Source organism: Tupaia chinensis, unplaced genomic scaffold, assembly GCF_000334495.1.
Source record: "Tupaia chinensis unplaced genomic scaffold, TupChi_1.0 Scaffold138390_1, whole genome shotgun sequence".
NCBI classification, from domain to species: domain Eukaryota; kingdom Metazoa; phylum Chordata; class Mammalia; order Scandentia; family Tupaiidae; genus Tupaia; species Tupaia belangeri.
Genome location: NW_006198287.1, coordinates 979,990 through 993,354, shown reverse-complemented (window position 1 = coordinate 993,354; position 13,365 = coordinate 979,990). Strand labels below are relative to the sequence as shown.

The 13,365-nt window shown below is 46.2% G+C and overlaps 1 protein-coding gene across 1 annotated transcript in view; it reads right to left on the bottom strand.

Annotated features, from left to right (window-relative positions):
- PRSS55 (serine protease 55) overlaps positions 1-13,083 on the bottom strand; it is a 16,534-nt gene extending 3,451 nt beyond the window's left edge. Inside the window, exons 1-4 of the mRNA XM_006161255.2 lie at positions 12,952-13,083; positions 7,900-8,092; positions 6,352-6,602; positions 4,158-4,300 (exon numbers count right to left, since the gene is read on the bottom strand). Of these exons, the coding sequence (XP_006161317.1) occupies positions 4,158-4,300; positions 6,352-6,602; positions 7,900-8,092; positions 12,952-13,006 (642 nt within the window). The 5' untranslated portion in view covers positions 13,007-13,083. The remainder of the gene's footprint in view (positions 1-4,157; positions 4,301-6,351; positions 6,603-7,899; positions 8,093-12,951) is intronic.
- Positions 13,084-13,365: the final 282 nt, after the last annotated feature.

Sequence of the window (13,365 nt, the reverse complement as noted above, 5' to 3'; positions counted from 1 at the left end):
CGCGTGCGCTCGCCAGACAGACAGAGAGAGACACAGAGACAGAAAGCGAGAAATCACCCCCCAGGGGGGATGGTCACGCCGCAATCCCTTCTCCTCTCGGGATCTTGGGCACGCATGCACACGCGCCCGGTGTGAGTTTTAAGCCACCAGGTCCGGGACACGAACCGCGGTCGACTATGTGGGAGTCCAGCGACATAGCCATTACGCTAACTGCTGGTTCCCATGGCCCAGGAACATTTTAACAAGAATGTACGCCATTGGTTGGTGAGTCACAGTGTCAACCCAGAAAGGAAGACTTGAGGCATAGAAAGTGAAGCAGGAGGCCAGGCAGGTGGCATAATGGTTGTCACTGGACTCTCACATAGTCAACTGTGGTTCGAGTCTTGGACCCAATGACTTAAAAGTCATGTCAGGTGTGTGCGTACACGTGCCCAAAATCCCAAGAGGAGAATGGAGGAAAAGGGGTTACAGCGTGGCCATGCCCCGGGGGGCTGATTTCTTGCTTTCTGTCTGTCTCTCCCTGTATTTTTGGTGAGCACACATGCCCTATCACAAAAACCTCTCTAAAAAAAGAGGTGAGAAACGATGAGGCTCTGAACAAGAGCATGAGAAGGTCAAGAAGGAGATGGAAAAACCCATGCGACCTGGTGGCTGGACACTGGGGATGGACAGTAGGACTAATTCTAAGGTCACAGGCTACAATTTGCAGAGAGAAAGTGCAGGGGGAGATAATGAGACGCATTCGAGGGGTGTGTGGTTTGACCGTGAACTCGTCGCCTAGCAGTGGGGTAGGGCACCTTCACTGTGACTGCGGAAGTGTCAGGGTCCGAGGCTGCTCAACCATCAAGTTAGACCAAAACCAAATTACCTTTTCCGGTACAAAATGTTGCCTCTAGCACTCATCTATTTTGGGGTGTGTGGGGGAGGCAGGCATTCTTTTCCTTGTTTTTCAAGTCATGTGGCAAGACTGAAATAGAATTTCCACCCAAATAGCTCCTCCCATAAGTGCTGTTTTATAATGTTTTTTTTTTTCATTTTGTGAAGTCCCGAATGTTACAGAAATATCATTAAAATGCTGCCTCGTTTATTTGTTTTCTTCACTAGAGGGAAAGGACTATCCTTGGGCAAGTAACTTTCCTAAGCCTCAGCTTCTGCATCATTAAAATGGAGAAAATATCAACTACCTCCTAAGACTGTTGACAGATGAAGTGGAAAAAAAAAATCTCTAAATCACTTGGCACAGAGCCGACGTAGTAAATATTCCAGAAATGTATTTGTATTTTACCTTTGCTTATTACAAACATTACTTGTTCAGATAGGAAACAAAGATTCCCATCATGGACTGCTGGCTCTCAGGGGAGCATCTACAAATACGTGTTTTTTATATTTCTGTGACTTTTAATTTTTTTTTTTTTCTGTTTATTAGAAGCAGGGATTGCCCCAAAGGAAATTCTGGCCTCAGTTAGCAAGGAGCTGGCACTGATGACAGACCCCAAGAGTGGCTTTCTTCCAAGGGCCAAGGCCACTAGGCAGAGACCTTCTTTCTGATGAGAAACATACTGACCACAAGAACCTCCCAATTCCCCACTGTGCGAGTAAGTGGTCACGTGATCACTGTTACCTGACCTGGAAGAGAAGCAGCTGACCTGGCTTCCAGGCCTGGTCCTGTCACTACCTGACATCAGACTTTGGGAAAATCCCTTAAATTCTGGATCCCTATATTTTCTCATCTATTATGGGGAGAGTGAAACATGTCCTGCCCACCTTTCAAGGCAATGAGAGACCAAAATTATTGAATATGTATGAAGGCACTATAAAGATTTTAGACTGCTTGTTTCTACTCTGATAGCTAAGAAATGATAGAGGATTGAAATAATCATGTTTTCTAGGGTCCAGCAAGTGGCCTGGTGGTTAAGGGCACTGGACTCCCACATGGCTGATCATGGTTCAAGTCCTGGACCTGGCGGCTTGCTTTCTCACTTTCTGTGCATCTCTCTCTCACAAGCGTGTGTGCCCTGTCCCTTTCTGGTCAAATTAAAATGAATAAATAAATAAGTTAAATAAAAAGAATTCTTTAAAAAAAATCATGTTTTTGGGACCAGCAATCAGGTTTTTGGGCATAATGGTTATGTCGTTGGACTCCTACATGGTTGACCACAATTCGAGTCCTGGACCTGGAAGCTTGAAACTCATATCAGTCACATGCACGTACATGCCCAAATCCTGAGAGGAGAATGGAGGAGAAGGGATTGTGGCATGGCCATCCTCCAGAGGGATGATTTCTTGCTTTCCACTCAGCCTCCTCTGATGTCACTCAGGAGAGCAGAGGAAATGGGGAAGTTGAGGTTGTCACTTGACCTTGGTTTATGGAGCCAGGAGGACTCTGAGGAGCTTTTTAATAGAGGGGTTTATGTTTTGCTGAAATAGACTATTCATTGTCAAAAGTTTTTGTCTTACAGATTATCCTTTTCTTGGTCCTTTGGCAAAAGAGAGAGAAGGCTTTCATTGTTTTTATTAGCTTGCTTGTTTTGTGGAATTGTTGTTAGCTTTTGTACTGTTGGTGTTTCTGAGGTGTGGGCTTCTCCAGCATCCAGACTGGGATATATAAGAGGAAAACAGAAAACCCAAGGAACTCAGTGCTGTGCCATACCTTCTATATCACGGTCTCCAGCCAGCCCACCTTCTTTCCACATTTCAGGGCTTTTTGTTTTCATTTTACAGTATAATTCACTGCTTTTAGTTGTACTTAGTGGGAGAGATTGAGAGAAATGTGCCTGTTCCTTCTAGCCTGGAACCAGAAGGCCCAATTCTCTGATTTTTGTTTCTTTGTCTGCTTTGTTTTTAAATGCTTTTGGTTAATTGGAATGTGAAGAAAACACAAGCTTCATATGCCATTTATTCTGTCTCGCTGCTTGGCCCTCTTGGTATTCACCACATGGGGGCCTCCTCCTACCCTCGATGCTATGCTGCGTGGGCCCACTTCTTCCTACTTCAGCTCTTTTCTCCTTCATTGCCTCCAACTTCTGTTTCAGCAGCCCTCTCCCAAGGCCCTGACTCATAGGGCAAACTACCAATGTGTTTGCATTAAACAATAATAGATAATTCTGTAGATAAATATCTTCCCTATCCACGTGGCAGCCTCTCCATCACTATACAGAATATTTAACATGGGCATTTGCGGTTTCTTACCAATGACCAGAGCACCGCCTAACCAGTGAGTAGGCATTTAACTTTCAACCAGAACTAAGTAGGGTCATCAGGGTGGCCACTCCAAAGACAGAGTATCTTGGGACAAATCCCATCATGCATTCTTTTTTTTAAAATACTTTTAAAAAATAATTAATTTACTTAATTAATTTAAAGTTGACCACCAGAGAGGGACAGAGTGAGAGAGAGTGAGAGAGACAAAGTGAAAAAGCAAGCCACCAGGTTGAGAACTAGAACCGTGGTTGGCCATGTGGGAGTCCAGCACCCTTAACCACCAGACCACCTGTCGTCCTCCCATCATGCATTCTTAGAGGGAACTAATTTCTGATTTTTTTCCTCTATTTTTCTAATTATCGATCAAAAACATTTTTAAAATTTTTGTGTTTATTTTATTAAAGTGAACTGAGAGTTCAAATTTTGGTTCAATAAAACCCCCATGCATCACCCAATAAATTATAATTGTTAGTTTACCCAGCCACCTGCTCAGGAGACTGAGGGTTCCCTTAGATGAAGAACTATGTCTCATGGATCTCCAGGGCTTGGCATGCCCAACAAAGTTGCTAAATTAATGAGTTAAAGTGACACGGATCTTCAATTCTCCTTGGCTTTTTTTGTTTGTTTGTTTTGTTTGTTTGTTTGTTTGAGTTCCTAGAATTGGGAAAAGCTTGGGAGTCCTATTTACCTAGTATGGCTCAAGAAGGCTGGAAATACTTATGCAGGGTTGCTGCATACTGACTCTCAGGTAGCACTGCTATTCCAAGGTGCTATTCATGTAATAAGTATCCAGAGGTTCTGCAATCCATGCCACTAGTCTCAGGGGTAAGACCTCAAGTCCAACACATTTTCTAGACTCTTAAGTGCCTATTCCCAGTAGAGAGAGGATGCCCTTGCATTGGCAGCCAGGCGGGGTTACGGGCCTAAAGAGTGAGGGATTGGGTACCCCTAGTTACCTGACAGGCATCATAGCTCTCATTCTTATATCCAGCACACATCATATTTTTGGTAAGTTTTGGAAACAACATTGAACATTCCTTCCAATCTGTTATAACCATTGGTGCTTTCATCAGATCAGTTTTCATGGAGTCTTTGTCACCTGGCCCAGAGAGAAAGCACATTAGACAAGTGACTGGGCAGCAGGTCCCTGTGCTGATGATGCAACAAACTGCCCAACCACCCCTGCATTCACCAGTCACCTGCCCACCTTATTTCACATTCCTCCCAGCCCCTCACCTTCTGCTTCCTTCAGATGACTCTGCGCCTGGTGTTTATCCACTTCCCTATCCCATACTTTTCTGAAAAACTCTCCATCTACTAAAATCATTCCCCTCATTCAAACCATATTCCTGATTTTAAGTAAACTTCCAGCTTGACTTCAACTAGCCTTATGGATTCAATCCTCTTTGGAACTGGCCGTTGATCCTTCCCCAGCATGGTCCTGCCTTGGCAACATATTTGCCTTTTGCTAGTTTTTATTATGTGAGCTTGGCACTTCTGCCATGCAGAGTCATGGAGAGGAGTTTGTAACCTCCAGTGAAATTTATTTAGGCCCTCTAGCAGGTTCTCTTGTTGACCAAGATTCTATACAGAGGATTAGAGGGGATTTGCAGAGCCCCCTTCTTCATGGTCAGGTGCTAAGAGTTTGCCCGGACTTCTCTTTATCTTATTAACTGATCACACAGAGAAGCTGTAATTCTTCTCCTTACTATTTTTAATATTGCATATGCCTTGCTGCCTGCTCCTAGAGAGCACTACGTTACACACAATGGATTCTGTAATGACAGGATTGCACTGAGCAGTTAAAAGTGTGACATGTACACCCAAATTCCTTCCTTCACCTGTCAGACTAAAGGGACAAAATGGGAATGCCTTGAAGGACTAACAGAAACACCTGAACCTGAAAACTCCAAATACACTCTTCTACCCAAGCAGAGGTCAACAGGCTTGCCATGTGCTAATTTTAGACACAGATGATAATCTAAGAGACTGCCCACCTTGGGGTGGAAAAGGAGCCTTCTCTGAAACCACTTTGCCATTTGTCCCTGGCACTGTGATAAAAAACATATTGCTCCCAGCCACTCTAAGACACTTGTGAACCTTGGTCCCAGAGACTTGCTACCTCTGTCCCGGCCTCAGCACCTCAGACCCTTTGTGAGACCTCTAGAAATGGATTGGACGGGCTCCAGTTCCTTTAAGGGCAGATGCTTGTGACAGCTGGTGATACAAGACTAACTCTTTGGCTCCAGGAACTGCTCAGAGTCATCAGCGAGGGTGAGTTATTCTCATCCCTTGACATGACTGCATTGCTGTGCTAAAATTTATGCTATGCAATAAAATCTGACATGGTGGAAAGACACAAAGATGTCTAGGGTCTCATTTCCTTGCTTGCAACAGCTCCACCTCCAATGTTTGAGTAGCGCCAAGAGCCCAGGTTCCCTGTGGTGGCTGAGCTCCTGAAACAGCACCATCTTCCAGCCCCAGCTTGTTGCAAATAAGCCCCATGGACCCAGAAGTCTTGCTCTGGCCTGAGACAATGATGTGTTGTTCCCATCTGCTCCCTGGCCTGTTTGCTTTTGGTGTTGTTGGGTTTTCTTTGGGGATAGTCCAATAGGGCTTTCATCATACCTTTCTACCCTGGTATACGTTCTCCACTTCTGGCCAGGAAATAACATAACAACAAATAACAAGTAACATCAGGTTCATTTCTAAGAACAGCTGGGCAGCACTCCAGGACCATCAAAAGCTTAGTCCAGGATGAGCATCTCTAATGCCTTGAGGGACCGGGTGGGAACCATTAAGATGTGACTCAAGTGAGATGTTTGAGAGTAAAGAGTAGAGGGGCCTCTGGCTGACTGGAGAGTTTACATCAGATTAAATGAACAAGACTTCTCTGTGCTGGGGGAAGAAGACCACACCCACAGACCAACTCAGACCTGACATCTCAACTTGGGGCCCTGGGGATATGTTTCCTTGGCACTCAGAAGAGGCAGAGATGGGGCTTCAGTGAGCCCAAGTAAGAATTTGATCCCATGCAGGTCTCGTTTTCCTCCCTCCTTCCTTAGCTCCTTCCTTTGACCTTCCTGCCCTCCCTCAGACTGAGTGGCTCTTGCCCTGGCAGCTTTCAGGAGATGAAGAGTTGTCACATACCAGCATAGGTCTTTCCCCATCCTGCAATCCAGCATTCATGCCACTTGGAAGGGATGGGCTGTGTGGGTAGGCAGATGGGCAGTATCAGGTCACTGAATGTGATTGGAGACCCCACCAGCAGCAAGGCAATGTCGTTGTCCATGTTGACTCTTTTAAAGGTCTTGTGAAAAATTATGCTGGTGACATCCTTTATTTCCATGGATGAACTGGTTAAGTCATTGGTCCCCATCACAATGCTCAGATCTCTTGGACTGAGGGCAGAGAATCACAGAGGGGCAAGCGGGAGGGGAAGGGAAGTCACAAAAATGCACAGAATTGTCAGTGCCTGCAAAGCCCAAATCCCATATGACTCCAGGGGCCTTTAGGACTGGTCCTGTTAGGGTTGTTGCCCAGGAAGGTGTGAGAATTTGACAAAGAGAGAAGAAGATCAAAGCAATCTGTGAGACCACAGCTATACCTCGGCTCCATTAGGAGTCTCAAAGGTATGAATGAGATACTCCTGACTGATGGCCTAAAGACATAGCTTGGTTTTAGGCAAGACCAGAAAGTTGGTTTTGAAAAACCAGGGAAAGACCGACTGGCATAGATCAACCTAGCTTTCAGATTGGTAAGATAATGTTGCATCTATTTATAACAATTAGCCTAGCAACAATTTAGGGACCTAGGAACCAAATTTAATGTAGACCTGCCATGAACTAAGCAGAAGGAATCTTAAGTAATAAATCAACATTCAGAACCCTTTCCAGGTTGAACAGCTTAGAGCTCTCCAGAGGCCAATCAATCCTTAAGTCTCCCATAAGAGTAGGTCCTACAAGGTTCCTTGGACATGCCACGATGAACCTTTTCCCAAGTTCTTGATCAATACATCAAAATCGGTCTTTCTATGTACCTTCAAATTTTCTCAAGGTGGGGTAGAAAAAAAGCACAAGTGCTTGAGCCAGAACTTAAATCCTGCCTCTATCTGGTAGGTGCAAACCTTGGTTGAGTGGCATCTAACTTTACTGTTCCTCAGTTTCCCATCTATAGAATGGGGTAATTCATGCTACCTGCTTTATGATTGAATAAGTTAAATAGGTAAAGTTTCTTAGCAGGGTCACTGGCACATAGTAATCAGTACATGCTAGATGTCCACTGGTCTGCTGAGCACAGAGCGTCTACAAGAAGCAGGAAAGTATGTCAAGTGGCTCAGGAAACCAGACATCCCGAATTAGAAGAATTTCCTCCTAGAAGAACGTGGATGTTGTAGGAGAAGTGGACAGACCAAGCCCTTGGACTCCATCAAACCTCAAGAATTTCCTTAGAGGACAGTGTGTGATGTCAGGTGAGCCATGTAGTCCCTAGTTCTGGGTGACAGTGAGGAAAACACAGTCTCAGCTTGGCTGCCTCCACATCTCCCAGGCTGGATGGGGTGGGTGGGTGGGAGAATTCATATCCTACTCGAGACTGAATAGCCTTAGGACTCCTCTCGACAGACAGGTCTGGCTGAATGTGGGGGTGGCCCCGGGGTGGACAGCATCAGAGCGACAGGGCTGAGCTCTTGGTACTTACGATAGCTCCTCAGAGTACAAGCAGTGAGCAGCAGTGAGAATCCACCACTTGTTGAGGATGGTGCCGCCACAGAAATGTTCATTTCTCGCCTGAATACTCACCTGCCATGGAAACTCACCCACCTCAGCCTCCATCCCCCCTGTGATTCTGGAATACCGAGTTCTTCCCTCGAAAATGGGTCTCTCACCGCATCCTAATGGAATGGAAGAGAGTGGAAGGGAAAGACTGTAGTACTTAGTGAACTTCCATCATGGCTCAGGTGCTGGGCAGGGAAGAGGAGGCCTGAATAGACCTTGTCAGTCTAAGTCTAGTGAGGTGCTTGAGTGATGCCAGTACTGATGTCTGCAGGTGTTTTATTTTGGTTGCACAGAGCTTGGGATCTGGATCCAAAGCTTTGGATCTGACTCTGTCCATGACCTCTCAGGTACATCGCTTCATCAAACTCACGTCTACCCTCACCCGGGAGAATCTGGAGGAAAACTGTCCAAGGGCAGTCCGGATGTGGGAGGCAGAGGAAGGGCCCTGGATAAGTCCAGGTTGTAAGGCCATGTCCCAGAACCTGCAAATATTTTGCTTTATGAGGGAAAAGGGACTTTCGAGAAAGATTTAAAGTTGCTGATCAGCTGACATAAAAATGGGAACATTTCTTTGGCTATTTTGAGTGAGCCAATCACAAGGATCCTTAAGAGCGGGAGAGGAAGGCAGAAGAAACAACGGTTAGGGGAAAATGTGGCTATGAAAGAAAGGCATAGAAAGGTGCAACAGCGCTGGCACAGAGCAGCCTTTAGAAGTTTGGAAAAGCAAGGCTAAAAGTTCTCCCCTAGGGCACTCAGCAAGAGTACGTCCTGCCAACACAACTTAGCCCAGGAGGCCCGTGTTGGATTCTATTCCACAGCGCTGTAAGGTAAGAAAATGTGTTGTTTAAGCCACTAAGTTTGTGATTCTCTGTTTCAGCAGTCCCGGGAAACTAAAACTGCATGCAGGAACCTAAAAGGGTGGCACAGAAAGTGCTGGAACCTACTGGAAAGCCCTGACTGTTCTAGATGAGCCCATGCAGAACAGTTCCTTTACTGGGAGGCTCAGAGCAAAGGGAGCCCATGCAGAACAGTTCCTTTACTGGGAGCAAAAACAGCAGCTGCTTGTGCTGAGGAGAGGAATTCACCTTCTGGACAGAGGCCAGGCCCAGCTCCTCATCCGTGGAAAGAGGGGACTCTACTCCTATTAGCTGCATGGGGGGTGATGGAACAAGGAGTGGGTTTCACTAGAGTCTGAGACCCTCTCTTTATATTTATTTGCTTGTTTAGCTTTAGAGCACATGAGCTCACTCGAGAGAGACAGAGACAGAGAGAGAGAAAGTGAGAAAGCACCCCCATACTGCAATCCCTTCTCCTCTTCCTCTCTCAGGATTTTGAACACATATACACCTGGCATGTTTCCCAAGTCACTGAGTCCAGGATTTGAACCACACAGTCGGCCATACGGGATCCAGCAGTTTAACCACCATGCTACTGGCTGCCTCCCAAGACTCTATCTTCTTTCTGTTTTTTAAAGTTTATTTCATTCATGAGGGTGAGACAGAGAAAGAGAGAAAGACAGGTACCTCAACAGGGTCTCATACCATTGTTACTCCTGGCTTTTGGGCCATGGAGTGACTCATGGGTGCATATTCTCAGTATGCACAGGTCAATCAGAGAGCCAAATCCATAGTCTTCCGTGTGGACATAGCGTGGCTGCAGGGCATTACCACGACACCACTAAGCCAACCCTTTGTTTCTAGCTAATTTTAAAACAAAGCTTAACAGATACTCTGGAAATTTTCTAGTGTGGGATAAAGTGACCCAGGAATGGTCATTTTTATTTTCATTTATTTATTTAGAAATTTTTGCCTTAGGGCTCATGGGCTTGCTGGAAAGAGAGACAGACGGACAGACAGTCAGACATAGTGAGAGGGAAAGTGAGAAATCACCCTACTCCCAGTGGGAATGGCCATGTTGCAATCCTTTCTCCATTTTCCTCCCTAAGATCTTGGACATGTATGTGGACGTGCCCAGTGTGATTCCAAGACACTGGGTCCGGGACTCAAACCAGGGTTGGCCGTGTGGAGTTCAGTGACATAATCACTACACTATCTTCTGGTCCCACCATTTTTATGTTTTTAAAAATATGTGAGTGGGGACCAGCAGACGGCATGTTGGTTACATCACTGCACTCCCACGTAGTCGACTGCAGTTCGAGTCCCAGACCTGCTGGCTTAAACCTCATGCTGGGTGTGTGTGCATGTGTTCCTAAAATCCTGAGAAAAGAATGGAGTAGAAGGGATTGCAGCAAGGTCATTCCTCCTGGGAGCAGGGTGGAGTGATTTCTTGCTTTCTGTCTCTCCATCTCTCTCTGTCTCTCCAGAGAGCACATGCGCTTTATAGCAAAAAAATCTCTCTCTAAAAATAATAATAATAATGATGATGATGATGATAATTGGAGTAAAGACTCAGCAGTACGCGTCAAGAGCCCTCAGCTGTCGGTAGTATATGAAGCTCTCTGCAGGACTTTTGAATCTGTATGTCCTCGTACATCACAATCAGCAAACATGCACAAGATGCTTGCTATGTGTCAGGCACTGTTAGAAGCACGTTACAAAGACTAATTCACTAAGTTTTTATAATCACCTTATAAGGCAAGTAATATTTTCACCACCATTGAGGTATAGAGAGCATAAGTAATTTGCCCAAGGTCACACAGTTAGTTAAATACCAAAACCAGGAGTTGAAATAGGCAATCTGGCATCAGAGTTGGTGGTCTGACCACTCCCCTGTTCTCTCTGCTTGGAAAGTTCTTCTCCCAGACAGTGGCCTGGCTCACTCTTTCACTTTGTTGACACCTCTGCCCAAATATTCCTTCTCCAAATAAGCCTTCCCTGACCTGGGTCTACAACAGCCCTTCCTGTCCTGGTTGCTCTTTTTTTCTTACTCAGTCTTATGTTCTATGCTGCATTCCATTAACTTGTACTCCACTGATTTCTCTTTGGCTGATTCTGATCCCAGAGAATAAACTTCACAAAGAGAAGGTAACTGCCTAGCTTGTTGGTCCTGGGTCCCGGAGCCTGGAACCGCACCTGGCAGGTAAGAGGTACTCAACAGCCATGAGTGGTCCTCCATGTCAATAAATCCAATTGTGAAAACTTATTCTACATGAGGATGTCTGAAGATGTTTGCTGCAGCACTCTTTAGTATAGTTACAGATGAAAAACAACCGAAATGTTGTGGTTGAATAACGCATGGTGCATCCATATCACGATCTATTTCTCAGCTCATGGGGGAATTTATAATGGTATGGGGAAATGCTTATGATAGAGAATTGAGTGATGTAAATCATATTTATAACTTGTGATTTCCTCACGTGAAGAAATTGGACTTAGACGTGTGGGAGGAAATTCATCAAAATGCCGAGAGTGGTTGTGAGCCTGATGGGAGGCTGAGTGGCTGCGACTGTGCTCGCTCTCCTCGAGATGCAGAACGTGGCATTCCGTAAGCGCATGTAGACAGTCTGAGTCAGAATCCTGGATCTGTCACCTATTTACTAAATGATTTGGGGGAGTCTACTTCTCCTTGTGTATCCTCTATTTTTAAACTGGGCATAAGATAGTACCTATCCTATGAGATAGATGTTTGGATGAACTGAGAGCCTGGGGGCTGAAGTGCCCACCACAGTGCTTGGCATACAGCAAATCCTCAGCCCGTGGGAGCTGGCAGAACCTCCCACGCCCATTCTGCCCTGAAGTCCCCACGGCACTGGCCTAGGCCCCACTCTCCATCTTCTTGGTTCTGAGAATAACCCACGACACAAGCACAGAATTGTGTGGCTCTCTGTCATTGCCAGAGGAAGTGTGCATGTACTGGAGAGAGAGAAACAGAGACAAGCACTCCCCACTGGGGTATGATCATCCCACAATCCCTTCCCCTCCATTTCTCTGTCCTGTCTGGATTTGGGGCACTATGTCCCATGGTATGTTTTTCAAGCCTCTGGGTCTGAAATTTAAACCACAGCAGGCCGTGTGGGATCTGGCTTCCTTAACTCTACAGGGCTGGCCTGTGTAAACTTTTCAATTAATCCAAGAGCACAAATCCTAGAATCAGTGATGGATGTGAAAACAGTGAGAAAGGATTTAAACAACCATGTCCTTGCAAGTGGACCCCAGAGGTCAAGTTTTGTTAGTCCTCTCTTCACACCCCACTGTGGTACACACAGCTGCCCCCAGGCCAGATTGAAGGAGCCAGGAGAATAGGCTGTGTTCTGTACAGAGGGAGGGAACCCTGGGTGCTGGAGTCAGCCTGGCGCAAATCAGGCAAATGGCTCTACCATTGTTCCCCTGTGGTAGGACTCTGGGCAAATCTTCAGTATCCATGAGGCTCTGGATCCTCACCCATACATGGGCTAGGAGTGGAAACCCCACCATGATGGTGAAGGCAATAAACATGGGAAGATATCTGACCCACAACAATTGCCAAGTAACCTAGCTTCCTTTAAGCCTTGGCCACTCCCTTGGAGAGAGAAATGACCCATCCGAGGTATCAGGTGCTGACTGCTGAGAGCAACAGTGAGCCGAACTTGACTGTGCTAAGTCCTTCCACTTTGCAACTGCAGCTCCTGAGAAGCTTCATGCTTTAGACTTTCTACCCTTTGAGTCAGAGGCCTGCCACTCAGCTACGTCTGGGCACAAGCTTCCAGGCACTCCATTTATTCCTTCAGGGATAAGGTCTTGAGTTTCAAAACAAAAATTAAGGTCACCTAAGTCAAACTTTGAGCTGAGGAAGAGAGGAAAAGAAAAGTGGTTGGAGGAGGAATGTATAGGAAAACATCAAGCTGCTGGTCTTGTGCTCTTGGGAGGTGGTCTCCCAGTGGCCAACTGGCTAGTTATGTAAGGAGCTCCCTGTCCACCTCTCTCCCTTTGCCTCTAATGCTCACCACTAACTGGACAGAGGGGAGGTGAGGAGGGTGGTTGTTAGGCCCAGCCCACCCGGGAGAGCTGATCTGGCCACTGGGAGAGAGATCACATACCGACATCTGCTCCCATGGCTTGAGAAACAAGCAGCAAAACAGATAACAGGAGCATGGCCCTTGGCGGTGCTGTGGGCCTGGGAGGCTATGGAGGCCAGGGCTGAGGGGGATGACGACCAGGCACACCTCCCTTGTTAGAACCAGACCCTGGCTGATGACGTCACAATGGGCGGTGTTCTGAGAACTCAGCCTGAGGTCCTGCAGGCTTCTTTTGTGGCTGTTTTGTCTCTAAGATGGTTGTACAAAAAGACTTGTCCTTGAAGCCTTTCTTATCACAGCTTCTCTTCCCACTGACCCAGGTGCTGTCTGTCTTCACCGAGCTCTCAGTGGGCTTCTTGATTTTGGTCTCTGTCTTGTTCAGCCTGCTTAAGACCCACATGCCTTCTCTTCCACAGAGTCTGTCACATTTCAGTT